Source organism: Gorilla gorilla, chromosome 14 (assembly GCF_029281585.2).
Source record: "Gorilla gorilla gorilla isolate KB3781 chromosome 14, NHGRI_mGorGor1-v2.1_pri, whole genome shotgun sequence".
In the NCBI taxonomy this organism is placed as follows: domain Eukaryota; kingdom Metazoa; phylum Chordata; class Mammalia; order Primates; family Hominidae; genus Gorilla; species Gorilla gorilla.
Window position 1 is genome coordinate 90,026,374 of NC_073238.2, and position 27,873 is coordinate 90,054,246.

The 27,873-nt window shown below is 37.4% G+C and overlaps 1 protein-coding gene across 4 annotated transcripts in view; it reads right to left on the reverse strand.

The window, feature by feature from the left end:
• TBC1D4 (TBC1 domain family member 4) overlaps positions 1-27,873 on the reverse strand; it is a 197,465-nt gene that overhangs the window by 35,379 nt on the left and 134,213 nt on the right. For 2 of the 4 annotated variants that reach the window (XM_055360483.2, XM_004054604.5), the window contains exons 6-11: positions 21,409-21,500; positions 21,038-21,148; positions 16,844-16,963; positions 7,645-7,719; positions 6,090-6,316; positions 4,132-4,296 (exon numbers count right to left, since the gene is read on the reverse strand). In XM_055360483.2, the coding sequence (XP_055216458.1) occupies positions 4,132-4,296; positions 6,090-6,316; positions 7,645-7,719; positions 16,844-16,963; positions 21,038-21,148; positions 21,409-21,500 (790 nt within the window). The remainder of the gene's footprint in view (positions 1-4,131; positions 4,297-6,089; positions 6,317-7,644; positions 7,720-16,843; positions 16,964-21,037; positions 21,149-21,408; positions 21,501-27,873) is intronic. The other 2 variants (XM_004054602.5, XM_063697413.1) reach the window with 1 other exon arrangement.

Sequence of the window (27,873 nt, forward strand, 5' to 3'; positions counted from 1 at the left end):
TTCAGGATAAAAGGCATTCCAATAAGTCATCAATAAGTCATGGTAACGTTACTTCAATAATGAACCACAATGAATAATTATACCTTTTTTTTCACTGAATACAACAGAAATATAGAACAAAACTATACCACAAAGTACTTCATCATCAAAGATTTTATTTTCTTACTGAAAAGTTTTATCAGTGAATAGAAGTAATATCTATCATTTACTTTTTTTTGACTGTCATTTACTTCTGAGCAATGAATTTCAACATAAATAAATTTTTAAGCACTGGCTTAAAACCTGAGAAGCACTGTAAAAAGTAACAAATATGTCTGTGATAATATTTAATAAGCAGATGTTATAAAAATTACCATAACATTATATAAAATTATAGTTTACTAAACAATGAAATAACATTAAATTTTGAAAAATTAATTCAAAGTGAGGTAAAAGAAAAAATACACACATTCCCTCTCCTCTATCATTTCAGTTATGTGCAAATAAATCTACTAACCAACTATTAAAAAGATCTTGGCTCCTTTTTCTCAGCCTGCTTAAAAATAGTAACCTGTTTTCAATAATTCAGGATAGTGGTCCTGGAAATGGATGCCTAATCTGAATTTAAAATTTCAAAATAATGTGCTTTTAAAAAAGTAATAGTAGGCTGGGCGCGGTGCTCATGCCTGTAATCCCAGCACTTTGGGAGGCTGAGGCGGGCGGATCACGAGGTCAGGAGATCAAGGTCATCCTGGCTAACACGGTGAAACCCCGTCTCTACTAAAAATACAAAAAAAAAAAAAAAAATTAGCCGGGCATGGTGGCGGGCGCCTGTAGTCCCAGCTACTCGGGAGGCTGAGGCAGGAAAATGGCGTGAACCCAGGAGGCGGAGCTTGCAGTGAGCTGAGATTGAGCCACTGCACTCCAGCCCGGGCGACACAGCAAGACTCCGTCTCAAAAAAAAAAAAAGTAATGGTATTGTTAGCCTATCTCCTACCCTACCCTATTCCCTACTTGACTATGCATATTTAGAGATCCATTTTATGCAACTAATAAGATATTAAGTATTCAACTGACAAGAAAATTATAACTGATAGTACTATGAACCTTCTCCCCTCACTATTCTGAATAGTTCCAGATATCATAGTAATTATGTGTACATGATATCCTCTCTAAAACAAGTGATAATGAGAATGTAGAGTTCAGAAACCACTGGGTTTCAGAAACCATGCTCTTGAATTGAATATCCTTTTTCTTAGGAAATACACCCTAAAGTATTAAGAGTAAACGGACACAATGCATGCAACTTATTCACAAATGGCTTAGAATGAGGAAATACAGCTGTGCATATATATGTATATATATATATGTAAATGGACCAAAAATTATAAAACAAATGTAGCAAATATAAAAAGTTGATTAACCTGGATAAAGGGTTAACAGGAATCCTCTGTGATATTTCTGCAACTTTAGTATAAATTTGAAATTGTTTCAAAATACAAATTAAAAACTCTCCAATCTTCTAACCTGAACATTTATGTTGAAGTGACTTACTAGTTCAGATAAACCTATTAAGAGAGCGTTTTGTCCAACAATTTTACTACCGTGTAGATATTCATCAATAATGCATATGTAGGTACAATTAAAGACATGTATAATAATAGTGAAGACAGGACTCTTTTTGAAGCCAAAAACCGAGAAATAACCCATATGTCTATTCACAAGAGAATGGAAAAATTGAGATATATTAAATGGAATACTAAATAGCAATAAAATGAATGAAATAAAGTGCTCATTAAAAGAGGAATTAAATCTCACAAACGAATGTCAGTGAAAGATGTGAGATAAAAGAATATAGGCTGTATCATTCCATTTATATAAAGTTCAAAGCCAAGCACCACTAATCTAGGATATCTGAGGTCAGCATGGGGATGGTGATTAGATGGGGGACATGGGAGGAGCTGCAGGCATGCTGCTAGCATTCCATTTATTGACTGGGGTGAAGAGAAATAGTGGTGTTCACTCTGTGATAATCCATTGAGCTGTGTGCTTTCAATTGGTGTCCTTTTCTGGGAAAACAATTTTTTAAGTACACTTTTGGTCTATTCATTTTCTGCTATCAAGCTTTCAAAGTGTAGAAAAGGGTACAAACAAGTACTCTCTGATTTTTAGAATTGCACATAGCCAAGAAAACATTAAAACATACAGAAGACAAGGATTTTTTAATGATCTTAGAAATCTAAAAGTTTGCCATATATTTCAATACAGCACTTAAAACAACACAGCTACAAAAAGGTGAAATTTTTCAACCCAAAACTAATGTGTATTTGCCCTTTGACTTCAAAATCCTTCTATTAGAATGAGGTATAGAGGGCTTTGGGAAGCTATTGGCAAAAAGAACACATACAACTAAGCAGGAACTCCTGAAAGCAAATGAATAACCTTATATTAAACAATATGAACAATCTGTATAGACAGAAGCCACCACTTTTGTGCTTTACATCCTAGTTACAGCTAACCTTTGATCTTAATGGGTATTGCTAATTGTCACTTTCAGGCATGGTTCTCTCAGGAAGGAAACTGGGATTCTCCATATACTCACTTTAACAAACATAACAATAAGTAAATGCAAATAGGTTGGTTGAAAGTGTTGTATTCTTATCAGTAGGCCGTATTATAGAGATACGGCAAACTGATATCTTTATGTATATTCTTGGTTCTCTAAATTAGTTTCATATTCTATATATCTTATACTAGTTTTGTGGCTATTTCCTTTGAAATTTCTTCCATAAGGTCGTCCCTGAAAGCACTCTAAAGTAAATTCTTCATATACTTTCTTCACTATAAATCAAATTCACTGTTTGAACATGACTTTGTACTAATTCAGAGGAAAGTTCAGGATCAAAATTATATTAATCCAGTATTAGTTATCTTTTCTTAAAGTGAAAAAAAGGCACACATGGACAAAAGACCCTCAGGAATAATTCAAGGATTAGTCTACTTTAACTAGTGAGTGAGTGCTACCTAGTTATATATTAACTTTTAGCATGTACTATGTCTAAGAGAAATAGGCCAAAAGAATATCTAAGAAGATGTTAATGGCACACAGGCTAGTAGATAACATATATTCCTCTCCTGACTACAAGAAGTGCCAACTATCAAACAACAAGAAACAACCCAAATATCCATCAGCAAGAGAGTGGATAAAATGTAATGTATGAAATGGAATACTATACAGCAATAAAAGTGAATAAGTCAAGCTATACACAAAAACAGGAATGAATCTCACAAACATCTATGTCACCAACAAATTTAGAAAGGTTCCCAAGTAAGCCCACTACTTTCTAGAGGCTGCAGCACCCCACTAAGAATTTGAATGATCAATATTATTGCATGTATAATTTTAATTTTTTTTAAAAAAAGCAATTCTCCAAAAATCACTACATCTAATTTTGTGTTACTAAAAGAACAAGAATAAGATTTAACAGGCTATACATTTTCCATACTTGGGATAAAAACAAAACAAAATAGAATGTTCACAAGATTCAAGAGGTCGTTCACAAGATTCAAGAGGTCCTTCACAGATCCCTCATGCTATCTAAGAGTTGCTATCAATATGATCTTGTAACCATTATGCGATTTATATTGAGATCCAGAAAAGTCTGTCATTGAAAAATCAAAGAAATGCCTAGGAAATATTCTATATACTTAAAAATAAAGACATTATTGTATCTATCAGTTTAGTACAGTTATGTCAATCAGTGGCTTTTGGATTCCATTAAATATGTCTAGAAAGGCAAAGGGAAAAAAAAGGCACAATCAGGGAAGGTTCACTCAGTATATGTTAGCATCAGTTGTGCTAACAATACAAAGCTTAGACTCTGGAGTTTGAGAAAAAGAAACACACAAACAATACAAAAAGCATAATTCAAAAAGATATCACATCATCAAAAAGCTTTGAAACTACTGGTTGAAAAAGTTCTCTTAATAAAATTAATTGGGATTGAAACCAATATATTAGAAACAGATTAGAATAAGCACAACACAGGGATGTATAAATGTCACTCCAAAATTAATCAACCACTTTTTAGTAACATATCAGTATATCACTGCAGAAAATTTTGCTTTGCAAACAGAGGACACTGATCTCACCTGATTTCATTTTCATACTGTGGGGACAGTCTACCTGAATTCTGGTAAAAGCTTTTCAGGAAAGAGGGGGCAGTGAAGGAAGGGGCAGAGAAGGAAGTGTGAAGACTTGGAAGACTGGAGGAAGAATTACTCTCCTTGTACATGCGTCGAACTGACGAAAGATTGCTGAGTACAGAAAATACAGCAAATATGTCTTAATTTATATTTTGGCAAAATCTTCATTCACTATGAAAAAGCATATAAACAGGTTCTTGCTATTAATTTAATCTTTCCTTTCAAGGCTCAGGGCTGGATCTTACATGAAAAAAAAAGAAGAAGCATGCAGTTCTCTATTTAGATAACTATGACCTAATTTCATTCCTTTACAATTTGAATTCCTTATCTATACAGTATGTCTAAGCATCTGTGTTTGTCTCTAAAAATTTCTTAACAATTTGAGGACAAAAAGTATTTGTTTTCACATGCAAAAGACACTTCAAGGGAAAAAAGTAGGAAAGCACAAATAATTACAGGAAACAAGTTCCAGAAGGAAAGACTGATTATCACTAGTTCAAAGACTTTGACTATTTTAAAGATATAAACCCTTCTAAATATTTAAGAACAACATGTTTGGTTGTTGGAAGTTATCATAATGCCTTTGGCTTAACAAACATTAATGTCCGTGTTCTTTCCTGAGGACAGTGGAATTGTGCCACTATGGTTTAATCGAAAGCCCAAAATCTAGAAGATTCTTTGCACAGCAAGCTTTCACAATGACACAGAGAGCATCTTTTTATAGTGATAGAAATTGTTTGAAGTTATACATTATAAAATGTGGAAAACAGAGGGAAGGATTGAGATATTTATAGTCTAAAATGATTGATGTCTTTAATTATTGAAAATAATTTTTCCTGGAAAAAAAAGAGTTCTATTGCCTTGAGTAAATATATATGAAGTGATCATTTAAATATCTTGATATACCTATGACTACTTAATATCCTTTACACACACAGCAAAAAAATCTGAGAATAATGAACTCTGTTAACTTTATTTTTGTATCATAAAATATCTCATTTTTAAATTTCAAGTCATTCAGAAAACAACAATGAAAATAAAACTGTATCCTTAGAAGAAATGCAGGCAAATTTTGTAACACATGATATAAAAATTAGCCTTCTCCTTTTACATCGGGTTGTGTTTTTTTTTTTCTCTCCAACGAGCATCTTTACTTAACCCTATTTTCCGTAACAAATTCGTAGGTAAAGAAGAGAAACAAAATGAGTTCTAAGATATAAATTTGATCTGTGTTACACAGGAAGAAGAAAATCATTCCAAGTTTATCCTCTTTACTGTTTCTCACCAAATATCAAACAACTTTTTGTTAAATTATGTTTTAAATACTGTGTAAGATCTTTTCTAAGTGGACACTGCCTGTCAATTATGGTATATATACTCTTCTTTATAGATATCACCTTATTCTAGATACAATTTATAACAATTTTCATATTTAGCTTTAATTTATTATGTAACAAAATATAGCCAAATATTATCTCATGTATGAAAGTAACTTAGGTGACTTTTAAAACCCTGGTATTTTATCATAAGCTAACAGGAAGTTCTACTGCTATGTTATTTTCAAATCTGCTGACTTTGTTTCTCTAGAATCATCATCAAGACACTGAGTAACGTGTTATCAGCAGGTTTTCAGACAAAACAATTGCATGGTTATCTTGTTTTTTCTATTTTTCTGAAAGGAAAAAAAAAAGAGTTTCCACCCAAACGACTTAACTCTTCTTTTTGGGTATGCCTTAACCTTGCCTGTTTCGCCTAGTAAATGAGGTAACTTAATTTGTTTTTATGGTGTTTCTCAAAACTAAAAGTTGGCTACAGCATAAATTCACAATCCACCTTGACTCCAGAGTAATCAAAACTGTGTGCCTTGAGATTCTAGGTCTCATTCTGGAGAGGGTCAGACTCACCTGCACTGTTCACTGGAGCTCTGCCTCAGCAGAGGGGAACGCACACCCTGAGCCCTCCCATCCTGCAAATTCAGCTTTCTCTTTGTGCTTGAAGGTGGGTGGCTGAACGTGTGCGCCCGTCTTCGAAACTGCGGGGAGTCGGAATCCTCTTCGGGAAACGTTTGCCAAGCTGAGGACAGTGGGGACGCTGGCGGTGTCCCTGGTGGAGAATCCCCTGGTGAGTAGTCCTGAAACACAAGCAGAAGGGAGCCCTTTATTTCCCACGTGGGTCATGGCAGACCTGCCAAAACACAGAGCTCAAAAGTGACAGTGTGCCTCATCTTCCTCCTGAGTCATGACAAAACTGTTTTTCCTCCCCCTTTTACTCAATTTATGCCGTAGGCTAATCAGTATCACTACAACCCATTATCTTCTGATAAGCAGCTGTAATCAGTATCACCACAACCCACCTATCTTTGGATAAGCAGCTGTAAGACAGCATCCGTAAAGACAGGCCAGAAAGTGAGAGGGATGACAAAAAAGTGAAAGCTATTCTCTCCCCTGACACTTTGCGATGAAATGCTAGAGCTACTGTACTTCTCTCACTGTTGCCAGAGAGACAAAAAAAAGATCATGACCAAAAGAGGGTGGAGTCTGTGTTTCCGTATCTCCTGGCTTCCGTGACATATCAATTGCATGCTTCCTGTACTGCCAAAACAGTATTACAATGCCTAAGTGTCCAAGTCTCATGGCAAAGCCTTCCGGAAAATAAAGTCTGTTAAGTATCTTCCCTCACTGTGGATGTTTCTATTCAATTACATGTTCCCTGAGGTAAATTTCTTTTAAAACACATGAAAAACAGGAAATGAATGAAAACCGAGCTATGCTGGAATGCATCTCATATTGCATGGGTAGAAATCATAAATCTCTCAATTTAGACAGGTATGCTGTTAAAACTTTCCAGAACAGGCACCACTGTAGAAATATTTAGCTTGATAAACATGGGTTAGTGATAATAGACTCATAGCTGGACTAAGTCCCCACTTCCATCAACAGAAAGTTTAACAGAAATATTTTAATATATTTCCATTTTAAAAAATAGGCTGCATGTGCCTCAGGTGACATACTGCACTACACAGGAAACAGGAAACCCAACCTACCGAGAGTTGTCAATGAGATAAAGAAGATCCCAGTGTTGCAGCTAAAATGATTTTAAAAAAATGAGGGGGGAAAATAACACGGGAAGGGAACAAATAAAATCACTGTACAAGTATATAATTAGTAATATATGGCTCATTTTTTATAAGGCATTGGATCAATAGTTGCTCAAATACTGTTGTCCAAAGCATACTATCTCCAAACAATAAAAAGCCTAACAGAGCACAGTTAGCCTGTAAGGGAATAAGAAGCTACATGCTAATGCCTAGAATCTTCTTATTTAAAATAATAAAGTCTCAAATATTTATTTTTTAAAAAGCTATAAAGCATTCATAATAAAAAATGGAGCATGCATATTACCATATCGGTGCTGACTTTGTTAAGTTGCAATTAGTGTAAACAAGCTCTAGTTAGATACCTTCTCTGAAGCAAGACTGTTGGACCGTTCAAAACTGTCCACACTTCCAAGCCGACCTCTCATTCTGTTAGCTCCCTGAGTGAAAAGAATAAAATTAAGGGCTTCGTGTGATTTAAAATTTTACTTCAAAACTATAAAAGGTAGTTCCAGGTGGTCTCTTAATGTTAGCATTAAATTGATCCTTTTGTGGTTCACTTAAATTTGTTGGCTTTATTAATAGTCATTACAGCACGGTAAAAAGAACTATTCCTGATCTATTCCCATTATTTTTAAATCAGCCATTAGATAACTAGATACTCAGACCAAGCTTTTTGAAGTTAGTTTGGTTACAAGATTACACATTATTCATCCATAAGTTCAGTGAGGGCCCCATTAACTCTGTCTCAGATTCAAATATGGAAGATACAGCAAAACAAACCAGAAAAGCTATGCAGAAAATGACTTCATACATACAACCTAGATCAAAACATCATAATTCATTTATAGGATTATAATAAACATCAGTTAAAAACCACATGGAAAAGAAAACCACATTCTAAAATTTATCGGTTTTGCATCATTCATTATTCCATAATGCCAAACTATTTCAAGAAATCATTTAATTCTGGAAGACTAGATATCAGTCTGCATCAATATTGGTGAATTGGTTATCAATTTTTTTTCACATAGTCCTTTGGTGTGGATTTTATAAATGATCTCAGAAAGAGATCTAAGAGATCACCTAAGATCTAAGAGACCTAAGAACCTAAGAGATTATTCTGTCTTTTCCCCCCTCACTTTAAATAGGAAGAAACTGAGGCCAACTATAGAAGGAAAGAGGATACAAGTCAGGTTGGGAACCTCATCATCTACAAGGTCTTAAAAGACAAAACACAGACTGAGGAGTTCCACACAACTCTAGAGCATGTGGCAAAGTTCTAAAAAAGAATGAGTGGAAACACCAGTCAGATCCATGTGACAGTGACCCTGCGAAATTTTTTAACAATGCATAACATTTGCATAGTACTTTCCAGGCTTCGACTCTGTCTGCAAACATTCTTAGGTTTATTTGGGGGTCGGGGGTAAGGGGTTGCATTTCATTTTAATTTTTAATCAAAGTAATATCAGCACAAAGTTTCAAAAGTGAAACTGTGCTATCAAGTTTATAATGAAAAGTGGTGGTCATCAACCCCCTCTCTTGCACTCTGAATCCCACTCCCCAAAAGCGAACCTTGAAATTATTTATATTGATATTTCTGGTATTCAGCTTATCCTACCGTTCCTTAAGCTTTCCATTTTAGAAACTATCTATTGACTTTCTAACTCTGGAAGATGAAATTTAATATTCTTACCTCATTATATACCCAGTTCCACCTCCCCTCAACCCCCATACACACCTTTCTTCCCCTCTTCCTTCAATATAGTTACATCACGAATTTTGGTTAAATCAGTACTTTGTGCTTAGATTATTAGGACTGTAAGTATTGTTTGCAGCTGAGCTACATATTTTACTATGATTATGTCTGCTTACACCTCATATCTTATATATTTTGTTTTTCATGGAGTTAGTGACCACTTGAGCAAACACGAATATATTACAAAACTCTCCTACAGTTCACAATATGGTCAAACATCACCACACCAACCATCAATTACCCTCCCCTCCCCTTCCCTCCCCTCACCTCTCCTCTCCTCTCTCTCTTTCTCTCTCTCTCTCTCTCTCTCCCCCCCTTTTTTTTTTAAGCTATCATTATGGAGACCTCTGTGTTTCTGCCCCAATCTGGACATGTTACAATATAGGCTTGCTCTACAAAGCTTCCCAGGATTTTCCTTCACTATCAACCTAGAAATTTCCTTTGACTCTCTCCTCTGTTGGAATTTCTGCTTCCTTGGTCCCATGTCTTCTCCTTTTTTAGTTTAATTCCTCATTTGGGTGAGGCACATTCTCCAGGTGCTTTCTGAGAAAGGGAGAGTGGGAACTAAATTTTTTTAAAAATGTACATGCCCATAAATGTCATTAGTCTATGCTTGTATTTCACTAATAGTTCGGCTGGATATCGTATATTGTAGTAGTTAGAAATTTTGCTTCCAAATATCTTAGCATTGCTCAAATGTCCTTTGGTTCAGAAGTCTAAAGCCATTGTGATTCTAGAGCCTGTGTGTCTGACCTGCTGTTTCTCTTTGGAACAGAATCTAAGTTTGCCGTTTGGCATTGTGAAATTTCACAACGACGTGCCTTAGCATGACTTTTACACAGTCACTCTGTTGTGCACTTTCTGAGTTCACTAAATCTGGAAACTCATGCTCTTTAGCTCTGAGAAATTTTTAAAATTATTTCTTTAAAAATTTCCTTGCAGGCATTTTTTCTTACTGGAACTCCTACTGTTTGGTTCTGGACTAATCCTTTAACTTTTTACCTTGTTCTCCTATTTTCCATTTCTTTGAATTTTGCTCCATTTTCTGAAAGGCCTTTTTTCAACTCTAGCTTCCTAGCCTTCTCTTGAATTTTTCTTTTTACATCTACTATCAGAAAGGTTAAACAGTTCTTTCTTCTTTTCAGATGACTGTGTTTTATTTATGACATCCTATCTTGTTTCGTAAAGCAATATTTATTCTTATCTGCATATATTACAGCTTTATCTCCAATGGCTTACTATATGATAACTAAAACAATAATAAAATTACTAGCTGCACCTAATATTATGGAACGCTTATCATGTGCCATATACTACGTTAAGCATTTTACACTGCATTAGCTCACTTAATCCTCATACCAATTGTAAGGTAAGTATGGTTACTTAGCCCATCTTCACAGATACAGAGACTGAAGTTCTGATAGATTACATTGCCCAAGTTTACACGGCTAGTTAAAAGAAAGGGCAGCAATTTTGACACAGGAAGCACAATTGTAAAGTGAAGCTCCTGAGCTGTTACTACTACATCTCTCAACTAAAGCTCTGTGAAAAAGGGAATTACAAATAAAGCTAATTAGCCTACACAGGTTACATGGAATTTTGTAAATGTCCTAGAACCTCATCAAATTCTTTTCAGTTCTTCAGTTCTATGTTATAATTGGCATCCTTCCAATAATAAAAACTCTATTTGTGGCTAATAAATTATTGGGTTAGTGTGTGTAGCCAAGAGGAAAATATAGTAAAGATGAGATTGCTGTTATTTTTAGCGCTACTTACATGTCCACCTGCCTGGTTATCTCAGACAGGTTATTTGGTCATAACACACAAAGTAGTCAGATGGGTATCAAACCATTCCTATTATTAGAAAAACAACTGAAATCACCTATTTTACTCATAGTGGTGTTTTACCCACATAAGCTTTTTTTGTGCACAAAGAAAAACAAAGTTACTTTAAAATTATACTCTACCACTTCACACATTTCAACAAGTAAAGACAATGGATATTACTCTGAAGAAAGTAGAAAATGAGTACTATTTTCAAAATAACTTGCACTTTATATTAGTAAATATTGGCTTGGCATGGCGGCTCATGCCTGTAATCCTAGCACTCCAGGAAGCTGAGGTGGGAGGATTGCTTGACCCCAGGAGTTCGAGACCAGCCTGGGCAACATGATAAGACCCTGTCTGTACAAAAAAAATAAAAATAAAATTAGCCAGGCTTGGTGGTATGTGACCATGGTGCTAGCTACTTGGGAGGCTAAGGCGGGAAGATCGTTTGAGCCCAGGAGTTCGAGGCTGCAGTGAGCTATGATCGCACCACTGCAGTCCAGCCTGGGTGACAGAGCAAGACCCTATCTCAAAAAAATAAAATAAAATTTATATTAGTAAATATTTCTGTTTTGGAAAACAACTGAAAAAACAAAAGCAACAGATAGCCATTACATGATTCTGATTTTCACCTTTGAACAGACAGCTTTTTCTGTTTTACTACATTGTGATTTGCTAATTCATGTGTCAGGCCCTTTCCCTTGGAATCGCTTTTTAGTGGTTAATGAGCTGAGCTTCTTGGCTTTTAAAAAATGGATCCTATTTCATAAACAACTATAGTTAGCTAAATAAAATATTTTGACGTTTAAAAATGGCAGCAATTATGAGCTAAACTCCAAAACTGGAGTGTGAATTTTCTACTATACAACTCAGCAGGAGAAAAAAAAAAAAAAGACAAGTTTTAGAAGTATACAAAACCCCTTTTGCTATGTAACCTTTAATACAACATGGGGAGCTGCCAACCTGCCCAAAAAGTGCAATCTGTTGCACACGGTACAAGCAAGACCTTGTTAGGTCACAAAATTTATGTCATTTGGCATCACTCTGGGAAACAAAAGCTACAGTATCCACCTTGATCAAAACAGATTGGCTGTGCCCTTGCTGAAAATGTCATTACAGCAATTGAAGGCATGCGAAAAAGACTTCAAAGTTGGCCCTGCAAGTATTATGCAGGATGCCAAGGTACTAAATGGAGATAAAGAAAGTAACACCCTAAATACCCTTTGCCATTTTGTAATGACAGAGGTTTTGAGCTTACCACTGAATATACCACCTCCTATCTATGATGTGATATTTCCCTAACATACTAACATTTAATCCTCACAATTACATGAGGCAAGTGGGTATTAATATGTCCATTTCACAAATGGGAAAACTATGGCTTAGAAAAGGCAAATAATTCATCCAAGATCATAAATATAAAATGGGTTAGGGCCAGGGATTACATTCAGGTACCCTGACACCTACTTAAATGGTCTTTTCTGCTAAAATTTTCACTAAACACTGCGTTCAATTCAGGTAGCTGATGCTGTTTCTGATGCTGGTGCTTTAAGAATTACACGTGCCTTAAGTAAGTGTAATTGCATCAGCCTCACCTGGAGGGCTTGTTGAAACCCAAATTACTGGACCCCACCCCGAGAGTTTCTGATTAAGTAGGTCTGGGGTGAGGACCAGGATTTTACTAATTTATAAATTTTGAAGGAAAAAGGCATATTTTATGAAATTTGCATTGGCATACTTCTGACAAATCTCCTAGATACTCTTTTCTGAGATTCAGTTTTCCACTGATAAAATAATGGCATTCACAATTGATCATGCTTGCTGCAGGGCTTCTGTTAAAGTTAGAAGGATCTCTATCATTAAGAGAAATAACTAGAAAAGTATTTTGAGCCATAACAAAGAAACAAAACTAGGAACACGGGATATCAGAAGTTACTGTGTCCTAATGCTCTATTGCACAAGCATGGAAAAAATCAAAATGTATCCAACTATTTAACTAAACATATTCTTATAATGCTATTAAGGTTAAACAGGTGGAAATAATGTTTTTAAAAACAATACGCATTTGCAAATAGAGTTCAATGGTTAATTCAAAGTTCCTCTCAAAGTCTAAGAATTTTTACCACTCATTTGCCTCTTTAAAGGCACTGAGAGATCACTAAGGAAGACACTTATACACTGAAGGTGAAATTTTTCTTTGTGTATTAACATAAAGGCCAAGAGACTTTAAAAAGTCATCAAGGGTACATTTTGAAACTCTGTTCACAGGAGTTAAAACACCTACCACCCAACCAGTCTTACTACTTGGTTTTCACAGGCAGTGTGCTGGGTACAGAAAAGAGCCCTTATTGATGATTGTACAATGGCAGTACTTGTGATCCATTAATAACCTGAGCTATTCATTAACACATGAAAACAGCAAGCAGAAAAAATAAATTTAAAAAAACACCCTGGGTGTGCTTTGTGAGGTATGTGTGATAAGCAGGTTTAAAACGATCACTTTGTTTCTCTTTTTTCATTTTGAAGCCATCTAAAATGCAGGGGCAAGTTATAAGTACAGTACAAAAATTTTTTTTCCCCACAACGATTTTCAAGTAAGTTACCAATATAAAGCTCCACCACCCTGAAATACTTTACTGTGTATTTTCTATAAAAAAGGACATTCTCCAATATAACTAAAACACAACTTTCAAAACCAGGATACTGACATTGATACAGTAACACTATTGAATCTTCAGACTTCACTCCAATTGCATAGGTTGTCCCAATAATGGCTTTTAGGGCAAAAGGATCCAATTCACAATCTCCCATTCCACTTGTTTTTGTGTTTCTTTAGGGTCCTTCAGTCTGGAGTTATTCCTCAACCTGTTCTTGACTTTCTTGAAGATAACAGGCTTGTTATTTTGTACACTCCACCTCAATTTGGGTTTGTTGACATTTCCCCTTGATTAGATTCAGGCACTGCCTATTTGACAGGAATACCACAGAAGCAGTTCTGTTTCTTTATATCAGGTGGCACAGGGCTGCAATTTGTCCCACTGCTGATGATGTTCAATTTGATCACTTGGTGGTGCCTGCCAGCCTTCTCCATTGTAAAGTTATTTTCCCATTAGTAATTAATAAATATTAATTACATACAGCAAATATTTATGATAAAACTTTCGATATATTCATTTATTTTTTGTATCAGAAAATAGTTGCCTATTTTATGCAACAGGTTAGATTATCTGTTGCTATCATTTATGTCAATGCTTATATTGTCCCAGTGGGAGCCCTTTCAAGGTTTTTATGTCTTTATGACACGTCACCATTTTTCTTTGAATATTTTCCTACTATCTAGAACACCAAGATGTTCTGGGCTCATCTTATACTTTTCCTGCAGTACTGAAATTAGCCATGTTTCTCAGAATCTTGGTTCTGTCTAGTAGGAACATATACATATATCTTTATGTTTACATTTACATTTTTTATATTTACATATATATTTCTATATGATTGTATATATAATATGTCTACATTTACATGTATATAAAAATCATGATTTTATATTGATACCTCCAAGTTTTATTTTTGTAATTTTTTTATTTCCATAGGTTATTGGGGAACAGGTGGTTTTTTGTTTGTTTGTTTGTTTGTTTGTTTTTTTAGACAGGGTCTCACTCTGTCTCCCAGGCTGGAGTGCAGTGCCATGATCTCAGCTCACTGCAACCCCTGCCTCCTGGGTTCCAGTGATTCTCCTGCCTCAGCCTCCTGAGTAGCTGGGATTATAGGCACGCAACACCACGCCCGGCTCATTTTTTTGTATTTTTAGTAGAGACGGGGTTTTACCATGTCGGCCAGGCAGGAACAGGTGTTATCTGGTTACATGAGTAAGTTCTTTAGTGTGATACCTCCAAGTTGAATCCAACACAGGGTTCATTCTAATTTCTACCCTTTTCATATTAGTAATTTCTTCCTCCCTGGATCCCAGTATCCTTAAGACATTTACTTACTTCATCAGTCCCTGTGTGTATATAACCCATCTCCACAATGGCCACTGCACAGACACTGTCCTCATCCCACCCAGGCTGTGCCACTCCCTGCTGGGGCGGCCACCCCAACACATGCACATCCTCAGCCTGCTTAGGCACCCATCCCTGTGAATGCTCGCTCCCCTCCACTGTGGCTCTGACACCCGCACTGGGCCTTCCCTCTGCCAGTATGCTGCCTCCTACAACCTCCCAAACCAGGTTCCCCTTCTCTGCAGATTCCCTCCTTACTGCAAGAGGCTACCACACCCTGCATCGGGCCATCCCCCCATTCCACACCCCATATGGACAGTCTCTCTGCTCTGAGCCACAGTGGGTCCCCCATGCCACAGCCCAGAACACCCACGTAGCTTGACCTCACCTAATAGCTCTAAGGCAGAATTGTTCAGGAAGAGGAAAATGAAGTTGAAGGGGAACCATTTTGCTTATTTTAAAATGGAATATATACACTTACTAAATGGAATACATAAATTTCCATTAATTTATACTTTTTTCAGCACTTCCTCTAAGTTCCTAAGAATCGGTGATATGGTTTGGATCTGTGTCCCCGCCCAAATCTCATGTCAGATTGTAATTCCCAATGTTGGAAGTCGGCCTGGTGGGAGGTGACTGGATCACAGGGATGGATTTCTTAGGAATGGTTTAGCACCATCCCCTTGGTGCTGTTCTCATGATAGTGAGTTCTCATGAGATCTGGTTGTTTAAAAGTATGCAGCACCTCCTCATTCTCTCTCTCTTGTTCCTGATCCCACCATGTGAGATGTCTCACTCCCCCTTTGCCTTCCACCATGATTGGAAGCTTCCTGAGGTCTCTCCAGAAGCAGAAGCCACTATGCTTCCTGTATAACCTGCAGAACCGTGAGTCAATGAAACCTCTTTTCTTTACAAATTACCCAGTTTCGGGTATTTCTTTGTAGCAATGCGAAAATGAACTAATACAATGGGCAAAAGAAGAATTTCTTTATAACTTTCTATGGGAAATGATTTTTAAAGTTCTTATAGTATTGAGCATCAATATTCTATTTCCCCTTTTCTATACATATATATTTCTACTACTAAATATCTATTGCTCGAATTCAAATAAAGGCCCCAGAATAAATCTCGATCTGAGAAGCAAACTTATTTTGAAAGATCATTTTGGGCCAGGTGCGGTGGCTCACACCTGTAATCCCAGCATTTTGGGAGGCCGACGTGGGCGGATCACAAGGTCAAGAGATCGAGACCATCCTGGCTAACATGGTGAAACCCTGTCTCTACTAAAAATACAAAAATTAGCCAGGCGTGGTGGCGCGCGCCTGTAGTCCCAGCTACTCAGGAGGCTGAGGCAGAAGAATCGCTTGAACCCGGGAGACAGAGATTGCAGTAAGCTGAAATCGCACCACTGCACTCCAGCATGGTGACAGAGCAAGACTTCGTCTCAAGGAAAAAAAAAAAAAGATCATTTTGAGCTGGGCATGGATGGTGGCTCACACCTGTAATGCCAGCACTTTGGGAGGCCAAGGCAGGTGAATCACTTGAGGTCAGAAGTTTGAGAACAGCCTGACCAACATGGTAAAAACCTGTCTCTACTAAAAATACAAAAATTAGCCGGACATGGTGATGTACACCTGTAATCTCTGCTACTCAAGAGTCTAAGGCAGGAGATCTCCACTACTCGAGAGGCTGAGGCAGGAGAATCGCTTGAACGCAGGAGGCAGAGGTTGCAGTGAGCTGAGATCTCACCACTGCACTCCAATCTGGGTGACAAGAGTGAAACTCCATCTCAGAAAAACAAAAAAACAAAAAAAAAAAAAGAAAAAAAGATCATTTTGTTAACTAATTTTTAAAAGTTATCTTAGGTTTTTTTTTTTGTTTTTTTTTTTAAGGAAATCGGTGAGCCTGTTGAGACTGAAGCTAAACTGTTAGAAAACACAGATATGCATACTTGAAAGACCATTGGTGCAATCTTACCCTTGAGAAGATATTTTCCAGGGAGCTAGTTAAGGATCTCTTAGCTTTATTTTTCAGAATGTCAAGTTTGAACCTTCCACTGCTTGTTGCATTTTCTGGGATTGTACTATTTGAAATAGTCTAAAAAAAGAAAAACAGATACATTTTAGTTTGGAAATATTCAAGGTTAAATGAAACTTTAATTATAGACTTAAGACTAAGCTATTAAAAAACACAAGAATTCTTCAGTAGCTCTATTAATAAGTAATAATTTAGGTCCCACACTGTGAACATAATGCTTATAAGGAAAGGGGTTTAATTTTTCATATTGTATGTAATAAAAAGACAGATGTAAAATACTTCCTTCATGCCTTTCCTTTCCATGAATACACTCCTACTGCATTTAGCAAAAATTATACTTGAGATGTCAATTTTTACTACTGCTACTCTGATTAACATCTATAACCATCCCTTTCCAAGATGGATACTTTATATCCAAATTACCAAGAAAAACACAGAACACAAGTTCCAAAGAACAAAGCATTTTCCAAACAAAACTGGATTCTGGTAATGCCTCTGTTATAATTCCATTTTCATTTGTGAGTGGGTCATTTATGTCTTAGATCACAAGTATAGAACCAAACTGAGTGAGAATCTATGATGTGTCCACTATATTAGGTTCTCTATGTATTTTATCCATTGAAGTAAGCAGCTACTATGTATATCACATGGTCCTTAGTAGCAAAAAACTTTCAAGCGAGAAACCTTATGATTTGCTTGGGGAGGGAATAGCAACACAAAGCATGTGTAAGTATCAAATACCAAAGCAGGAAGATTGGCTGTGGGTCTAAACAGGAAGAAAAGAATACACAGGATTCAGACAGGCGGGAAGAAAGGGATGAAGACGTCCCCAGAACTGGGGATGCTTGTTGGCAAAATCCTAAAGGGTGGATTGCTTAAGGGAGAGAAAGTCAGTGCATGTATTTAGTTAAAATATTGCTTGCCATTACCTTTAATGGCAAAAACTGCAATTACTTCTGCACCTGCCTAATAGAAGGGAGCAGTAGAACGTAACACGAGAAACTCAGGCTGGAAAATAAAACCTTGAATGTTCTTAAGTGCCAGGTAAATAGGAAGAATTAGCAATCCAAATTTATAAGCTGAGGGAAATCCCTGTGAATGTAATGTTTTAGGGAGAGTTATCAAAAAGAAGTGTTCAAAAACACATCTAAAAGACAGGAAAATCAGACTGAAACATCAAACTGAACTCGAGGCTTCAGCACAGTCTATGTAGGAGGCAATAAGGGCCCACACTAGCACCAGCTCCATCAAATCAGTTAAGAAGTTACAGATGCAAGAAAGGCCCCACCAAGAAAGGAAAGGAGAGGAAAAAAAACAATGGGTATACATGTGGTCTGGACAGGGCTCAGGGTGTGTATAAAGCACTGGGATCACTCATTATTCTAAGGCTTCCAGATAAACAAATGTGACAAAAATAGAAAAACTGTATGGGCACTTAGCAAATATCTGACACATAGTAACTGCTCAGTAAATACCAGTTGAATAAATGGAAGGAAATGAAGGAAAGGAGAGCGTGATGGAGGCAGAAGCTTAGCTAAGAGCAAGAAAACATGAAAATATTGTTAAAATCTCCTCCTGTATGATCATTTCTTTGTGATTTCTCCATCACAAAGAAATGCACATCTCGTGAACATCCTCCGTTAACTTCAGGTCCACAACAAAGCTCATGTCTTCCATATTTATACTCAAATTCCTCTATAGGCACCAAATGTATCAACCTCCGTACTCATCACCTCAAATTCCTCTATGGGCACCAAATCCATTTTTCTAATTGAATCTCAAACACATTTCCAAATTGAATTCTTATTTTTTATTCTCATCCCCTGCCCCACTCTCGTCTGCTTTCTTTATTTCCCGGCTCTGTTTCATCAAATTTCCCCACACGGGAAACCCTGACGTTCACAGCAACTCCCTCTCCCTTCCTTTACAGATTCTTCCAGCCAGTCACTAAGTCCTAATGATTATGCCGCCTAAATAGCTCTTCACTCAGTTCCTTCCTCACTTCTCTAGGGCTCTAGCTTGGCCTCACTGAGTCAAATAAATGCTTCAAGACGAATTACTCAAGCTATTTATGTACCAATGCTACCTCTAACTTGTGCATACATCATTATACCAATCGCATCATATTTTAATGTATTTGGTTTCATGTTGGTTTCTCCTCCTAAACAGTTAGATGGCAGGGAAGGGTCGCCATTATTCATCACTGTTTCCTAGTACAGTCTGTACTTGATAAAGATTTGTGCAATAATTAAATCACTTATCACATATTCTATTAAAACATTCTCCCAACTGGAGAATCTGAGTTAGTCCTAACCCCCTCACCAAGCAACCTCCCCAATAAATAAATCTACCATCAGAAGAACAGCAGAATTTTCTCTTTGTGGTGCAAATCTGATCTTCTCACTCCCTTACTTGAAATCCTTCCATGACAAAGTCAGGCCTGCCAGTAACTTAAGGCCCTTCCTCATCTCATTCTGCCTATCATCCCAGCCTTGTTTCCCCCGCCAATCCCCAAGCACAACCTCAAAACCAGCACCTAATTCCAGTGCCTGCATGGAGTAAGTTTGGGCACACCACTACATAACTTTGTGCTCAATGTTCTTTTTTTTTTTGAGACGGAGTCTCACTGTCGCCTGGGGAGTGCAATGGCATGATCTCGGCTCACTGCAACCTCCACCTCCCAGGTTCACGTGCTTCTCCTGCCTCCGCTTCCTGAGTAGCTGGGATTACAGGCACACACCACCACACCGGCTAATTTTTTTTGTATTTTTAGTAGAGACGGGGTTTCACTATGTTGGCCAGACTCTAAACTCCTGACCTCGTGATTCACCAGCCTTAGCCTCCCAAAGTGCTGGGATCACAGGCGTGAGCCACCACACCCTGCCCAAAAAGTACAGTTCCTCAACTGTTCTGACAGCAAAGTTTATCTCTCTTAAAATTCCAACTCCCTCAAAATGTCCTTCCTCTTGAATCTCCTCTTCTCTTACTCTCCACTCCAGCTCCAAAGCAAAGACACAGCTACTTTTGTGCTCACTACAGATTCTTTTTTAAAGCCACTTATTGACTTTATTCTATGTATCTATTGATCTGTTTGCATTCCCCTTTCAAATATTTGAGCTATTCTCTGGAGAGGACATGATTCATTCATCAGGTTTTTTTGTCACCTTTTTCCATCACATAGTTTAACTCACAGAAGATTCTCAAGAAATGCTTGTTCTGTGACTAAATGAAGGACTGTGTACTAACAATATGTGATTTGTTCTGAATATAGTGAAATAAAGATATAACCTGAATTAGTGTTATCAAGAGTAAATATTTCACAATCCCCTTTGATGTTACGGCTGGTGGTCCTGCTTCTTCTATATGCAGCAGAGGATAAATTCTAGATCACATGCACAAAAATACCATCCCTCAGTTTGCAGCTAGGGTACCATTTACATGATATTACTGCTGTTTCACCATTTGGGCTATCTCCAGTTTCGATGAAATAAAATGTTCACATGAATTGGAAATAATAGATTAATATAACTAAAAATAATGTATGTTCATTCTAAATCACGAACATGTACTATTAATGCTTTTTTTTTAACCAAAACCCACAAATTCTTTTACATTTTAAGACCATCATTAGTTTAGCTCCATGTGTCAGTGCCTGCTCAAATTCCCTATAAAATGGCCGGGTGCAGTGGCTCATGCCTGTAATCCCAGCACTTTGGGAGGCCGAGGCGGGGGGATCACCTGAAGTTGGGAGTTCGTGACCAGCCTGACCAACATGGAGAAACCCCGTCTCTACTAAAAATACGAAATTAGCCGGGTGTGGTGGTGCATGCCTGTAGTCCCAGCTACCCGGGAAGCTGAGGCAGAAGAATCGCTTGAACCCGGGAGGCGGAGGTTGCAGTGAGCCAAGATCGTGCCATTGCACTCCAGCCTGGGCAACAAGTGTGAAACTTCTTCTTAAAAACAAAAAACAAAAAAACCTATAAAACTATTAAAATGCTGGGCGGGGGAGTGAGGGGGTAGTTCAGGAAACTCTGATAGGACTTTAGCCCTAAAGAACCTGAGAGTACAAAGGGAAGAATTAACAAAATCCATAAACAACAACAAAAGTAGGTGAAGTAGGAAATATCTTCTCACCGAAGGGCCTTCCCCAATGTGCATGTGTGTCTTCTGCTTGGCTTCACACAGCTGCCTCAGGTGTAAAATCACAAGTTCATTTTCCTCCTGGTCACTGACTGGCTTCATTTTCTGTTCAACAGACAAACCAAAAGAACACTATGGCAACACCACTTCTCTCCTTTTATTCTGTCTGGCAGACAAACGTAAATAAAGCTAAGAGTTTTAACTTCGCTCAGAAACAAAAGTAAAATAGTATTCTATTCTATCCAATAGTACTCTAGGTCATGCATCTTTAGCTCTAGGCAGCAGAATGAAAACAGGAACGCATAAAAACAGGATCCAATTCTCATTCCTTATGTCTTATTTATGAGACCTACAAATAATGTTACCTGAACTCTTTCAAAGATGTCAGCTTGCTCATTATCTGTCAGTGATGAGAGATGCCTCTGTATCACCAGCTTGGCTCTTGGTGGGTAGAGACCTAAGGAAAATGATGAGGGAAGGTATTAAACAGAGTCTAGCAGCAGAGACCCAGGGGCAGAGAATGCATTACACTTCCCCTCTTCCCAAGCAGGCTCTGAACTTAAATCTTCTCAAGGAGACGTGTTCCTGCCTACAAGAAACCTTGGAATACTACACTGAAATGATTAAAACTAGATGAAAAACCTCTCCACCAAAATCAGCAGCCCCCAGTAGTGATCTTGGCATTAAAATTACTAACAACGGGCCGGGCGCAGTGGCTCGCGCCTGTAATCCCAACACTTTGGGAGGTGGAGAGGAGTTTTCGGAAACTTTTCCTCTAGTTCTCATTCAGTACTGCACAGTGGTTTAAAACAGGCCTGGTGACAGTGTGGCCACAGTATGGCAGCACTGTGTGCGTTCTGACAAGCATGAAGCAAATTCTAGTTCTTTTACACCCTGTCTCTACTAAAAATACAAAAATTAGCCAGCCATGGTGGCGGGGGCCTGTAATCCCAGCTACTCAGGAGGTGAGGCAGGAGACTCACTTGAACATGGGAGGCAGAGGTTGCAGTGAGCCAAGATCGAGCCACTGCACTCCAGCCTGGGCGACAAAGTGAGACTCCATCTCAAAACAACAACAACAACAACAAAAATTACTAACAATGAATTTCTAAGCGATACCGAGCACAACCACTTTACACTAACAAACAGCCACAGTAGAAACTCACAGATGATTTAACATTAACCTAAGACCTCACATGGAAATAAAAGCTAAAGACTACCTTGGCCAAAAATTTTAAGTTTACAACTTGACATTTAAAGAAGAAAGAACAAGTAATAATATTAAAAGGCAAGACTACGGCTTAGACAGAGATCTCTTCCCCGATGCAGCTCTTGTTCTGTGAGAATAAAGTTTTAAGGATAGCATTAGTATTTAGTGAACTTTCAATGTTATTATTTTATCAAGAAATCATTTACTTCTTTATATCATGATATTCACAAACCTATCCCATTCTTACACATAATTTATATTAAGTCCTTGGGAAAATCTTTTTTCATGAGAAGGTTGTTTTTAAATTTTTTTTAAAAAAAGAAAGTTTAATTCATATTTGCAGTAATTCAACAGACCATTCAGTTTTAAAGAACAGATTTCTCTTTCTTCAAAAGAAGATTCAAAGAAAAAGAGCAGATTTTCATTACAGTTAGGTTCCACTTAGAGTATTGCTACTATATTTTGATTATGAAGAGAATATATATATATATTCTGGATATATATAATATTTAATAAACCTTATAGGTAGGCTGGCATTTTAAAATCATTTGTTATTATAAGGCTGCCTTTGCTATCATTCTCAGGTTATAACTAAATATATTACATGATGTTATGACATAATTTGAATGTTTTCCATGTATTCTTTGTATTTATTTACAAAGAATAAGACAAAGTAATTGGCCAAAAATACTTATAATTTGTTCCGCTAAGTTGCATCACAGAATTTTAAAATAATGTATTAGTCTATAAGTACATTGTGCACTTTTCTCATTGTATTCATTTCTAAGAAAATATGAGGTGCCAGGCAACTGAAGTAAACTGATTTAATAGATTTGAGCTACTTTTTAAAATTAAATAACTATCAAGATCTCTACAGATAGTATACAGGAGGATCACCTGAAAATACACATTGTTTTAAAAGATCTAGAATTTGCTTCACACTTGCCAGAAAGCACACAGTACTGCCATACTGCAGCCACACGGCCACCAGGCCTGCTTTAAACCACTGTGCAGTACTGAAAGGGAACTAGAGGAAAAGTTTCCAAAAACTCCACTCCACATTTCTTTGTGCAATGTACAGCAAAATTCGGCGCAAGTCTTGGTGATCACAGACAGAAAACTAAATTCATTTTGATGGTATGACACCACTCACTCTCACAGTTTATTTATTTTATTGTATTTTATTTATTTGAGATGGAGTTTCGCTCTCGTTGCCCAGGCTGGAGTGCAATGGCGCAATCTCGACTCACCGCAACTTCCGCCTCCAGGTTCAAGCAATTCTCCTGCCTCAGCCTTCCGAGTAGCTAGGATTACAGGCATGCGCCACCACGCCCAGCTACTTTTGCATTTTTAGTAAAGACGGTGTTTCTCCACGTTGGTCAGGCTGGTCTCCAACTCCTGACCTCAGGTGATCTGCCCACCTCGGCCTCCCAAAGTGCTGGGATTACATGAGCCACCGTGCCCTGTTTTGTGTTTATTTTTATTTTATTTTACTTTATTTTATTTTATCTTTTGAGGCAGGGTTTCACTCTCGTCACCTAGGCTGGAATGCAATGGCGTGATCTCAGCTCACTGCAACCTCTGCCTCCTGGGTTCAAGTGATTCTCATGCCTCAGCCTCCCAAGTAGCTGGGATTACAGGTGCCCACCACCATGCCCAGCTAATTTTTGTATTTTTAGTAGAGACGGAGTTTCACCATTTTGGAGAGGCTGGGCCTGAACTCCTGACCTCAGGTGATCCACCTGCCTCGGCCTCCCAAAGTGCTGGGATTACAGGCGTTAGCCACCGTGCCCGGCCACTATCAAAATTTATTATTTGCTGGGAAAGTCTCCTTCAGAGGCTTAGACAATATATTATGATAATGATTCACATGATTGTTTTTGTTTTGTTTCCTGTTGTTTATTACTCAAGTGACTAACATGGAAGATAAAAGACTGAAAAGAGGAAAAGAAAAATAAAGAAGGTAGTTATTTGAAGTATGTAACTAAATTCATAAACTAGGAAGTTTCTTTAGTCCTCTATTTTAGTCAAAGAATTGGAATTGGCTGGAGTTTATTTCTTTCAAACTATACATGCTCCCTCTTCCATGAATCTGATTGGACTTCCTTCCTCCCAGCAACTGGAATCACTGACTGGTGAATTACTGATATTGAAAGCATGTATATTATCCGCTACGCATGTTAATGTGGGAAACCAACATTAGGATAATCGGTCTATCTCGGTGATACTCAGCATCACTTTTCAGATTCACATTCTGAGGTTTGTCCTTGGGAAACAGCGTTCCCCTTCGATGCCACCCCCTCAATTCATTTCAGTCCACAGAGATGGCTGACTCTGTTCCTCCTGGGATAAACAGTAAGAGTGAACACAAGGACAGACGATGAAGGCTCACATACACATACTTATCTACTTTATTTTTATATTATTTTTGTCATTAAAAATAGAACTCAATGCAGCTAAATGTATTGACCAGAATACTACAATTCTGAATGAGTGAAATAAAATACCACTATCTGGTTCTTTAAAATATCTTTCTCACTAACAATACTTTTATTAATTTGTGTTTATCTAAATGTGATCCTTCTTCCAGCTTTGTACCTTGTACCTAAGCATAAAACAAACTTAGAATTAACAGTTATCTTACTTAGATGAAAGTAACTGTTTGGAAAACACACAGATACCAGGAGGCTTCCGGGCCCTGAGGGTCCCTGCCTTTGGATACTCTCTTAGAGAGAAGGTATCCAGGTGCTTTGGAAGCCAATTAGGCAAGTCCAAATCCTGGCTCTGCCCCTTCCAAGCAAAGTGAATACAGCAGTTATTACCCCACTACGGGTCTCAGTGTCTCAGCTGCTTCATGTGTAAAAGAGATTCAGTTTTTTTCATATGGATGGAATGGGCTAACACATGTGAAACACAATAGTGCCTCACACATGGAGAGGCCTACAGAGGATCTGCCTTACTGTTACTACCTTTGTTCTTACTATTAATATCAGAGTACTGTGCTATCTTACTGCTATCTTTACTCAACATAAAAAGCAGGAAGGAAAAAATCCTATCAGAGAGTGTGATCCAGGGACTTAGGAAAACAACCCTGAGTGACTCACAAGTCCTTCTTTTTACTCCCTTCAGATACATGCATGCCTTGAAGTGCATAAAGCTTAAGTTTCAGAGTCCCTTCGAGATTTTGGGAAGGGCCCTAATCATTCTGAATTCATAATTGTTTATTACTTTTCTTTTTCTTTAAAAAGTTATCTAAAACTGGCCAGGCACAGTGGCTCACACCTGTAATCCTAGCACTTTGGGAGGCCAAGGCAGGCGGATTGCCTGAGCTCAGGAGTTTGAGACCAGCCTGGGCAACATGGTGAAACCCCGTCTCTACGAAAACACAAAAAAAAAAAGATATCTAAAACTATAAAAACTTCAGTCTCCAGAAAATCAAGATCCAGCTATATGTCTACACGGAGTCCTTTGTATAAGTGATAGCTCCCCTATAGGTTTAGAGCCAGCTTCTGACAAAGACTGCCTACTTTTATGAGAATTTAAAACTTCTGTTTTGTATTAGAAAGCATATTTTAAAACACACCTAGAGTCTGTTTAAATAATTTTAAAAACAGAAATACAAAGTTGTTTCTTTACTCCTATGTTTTTAACTTTGCCTACATAGAACTAATTTATTTTACAGTGTATGGTTTGAAAAATAAAATTTAAGAAGGAAAATATTACTTATAAACAATGGGAAAAGATGGGTAAGGAATATTTGGAAACTCTCTGCAACTTTTCTGTAAATCTAAAAGTAGATCAAAGTTTTGTGTTTTTTTATATACTAAGTTTTGGGATACATGTGCAGAATGTGCAGGTTTGTTACACAGGTATATATGTGCCATGGTGGTTTGCTGCACCCATCAACCCGTCATCTACATTAGGTATTTCTAGTAATGCTATCCCTCCCCTAGACTCCCACCCCTTGACAGGCCCCCGGCATGTGATGTTCCCCTCCCTGTGTCTATGTGTTCTCATTGTTCAGCTCCCACTTATGAGTGAGAACATGCAGTGTTTCGTTTTCTGTTCCTGTGTTAGTTTGCTGAGCGTGATGGTTTCCAGCTTCATCCATGTCCCTGCAAAGGACATAAACTCATCCTTTTTTATGGCTGCATAGCATTCCATGGTGTATATGTGCTACATTTTCTTTATCCAGTCTATCACTGATGGGCATTTGGGTTGGTTCCAAGTCTTTGCTAGTGTGGATAGTGCTGCAGTAAACATATGTGTGCATGTGTCTTTAGAACAGAATGATTTATAATCCTTTGGGTATATACCCAGTAATGGGATTGCTGGATCAAATGGTATTTCTGGCTCTAGACCCTTGAGGAATTGCCAGACTGCCTTCCTGAAAGTAACGGAGTGTAGATCAAAGTTTTTGAAAAAAAAAAATTTATGGCATTATACTATGTACTTTTCCATATATACAAATATATGCTGTATGTTATTAAGCAAATTATTTTTTCACTCAACAATACAATTTTAAGATGCATCCATGTTGACACATAGTTCAAATTCATTCCTATTAACTGCTTCATTATGTGAATATACTACTAATTATGCCATTGATCGACATTTAGATCATTTCCAATTTTCCATTATTTACAAGTAACACAACATTTTAAATGTCACCTTCTGTACTTACATAAGAGTTTTTCTTATCAAGACATGGAACTTCTAGATAACAGAGTATGTGCAATGTTAGGTTAATGAGTTTATATTAACTGTCCCCCCAAAATGGCTGTAGCAATCTACACTCCCATCACTATTACACAAACGTATTATATAACCATACAATTTCTCCAACAGTTAATCTGATGAGTATCTTATTGTTGTTTCCATTTTCATTTCTCTGACATCCAGTAAGGTTCAGCATCCTTACATTTCCATTCTTGGAACTTTTAATTTCCTTTTCTGAGAAGTATTTTTCAATATGACTTACACAATTTCCTACTGCGTGGTTTTATCTTTTTCTTATAGGTTAAAGTTCTTACAAATTCTGGATTCCAATCTGCTATCTCCTTGTTTGTTACTGATCATATAACTCCCAAACAGTTACTGCTATGTAAACACTTTAAATTTTCATAAAGTCAAATATGTCAGTGTCTTCTTCTGATTCTTCTTGCATTTCTGTGTCTTAATAAATCTCTCTTCAAGAAATAAGAATACTCTTCTTGTTTTCTTTTAATGGTTTTAATATTTTGTTTGTTTACACTGAGGACTTTGATCCATCTAGCATGTATTACTAAGCAGTATGAATATAAGCAATCTTTGCCCTTTTGGGATGGCTAATTGATCCAATACCATCTCCTGAGTGACTGGCACCCCTTGACACACAGATTTACATGCTTCCTTTATCACACAGCTAAGAATGTTCCATTTTTTTAAGTGCTTTATGTGTTTGAAAATAATGTACATTCTGCAATATTACAATTATAATTGTTTAAGCCTATTACATTGAAATAGTCTTTGGCTGGGCACAGTGGCTCATGCCTGTAATCTCAGCACTTTGGGAGGCCAGGACAGGAGCATTGCTTGAGACCAAGAGTTTGATACCAGGCTGACCAACATAGTGAGACCC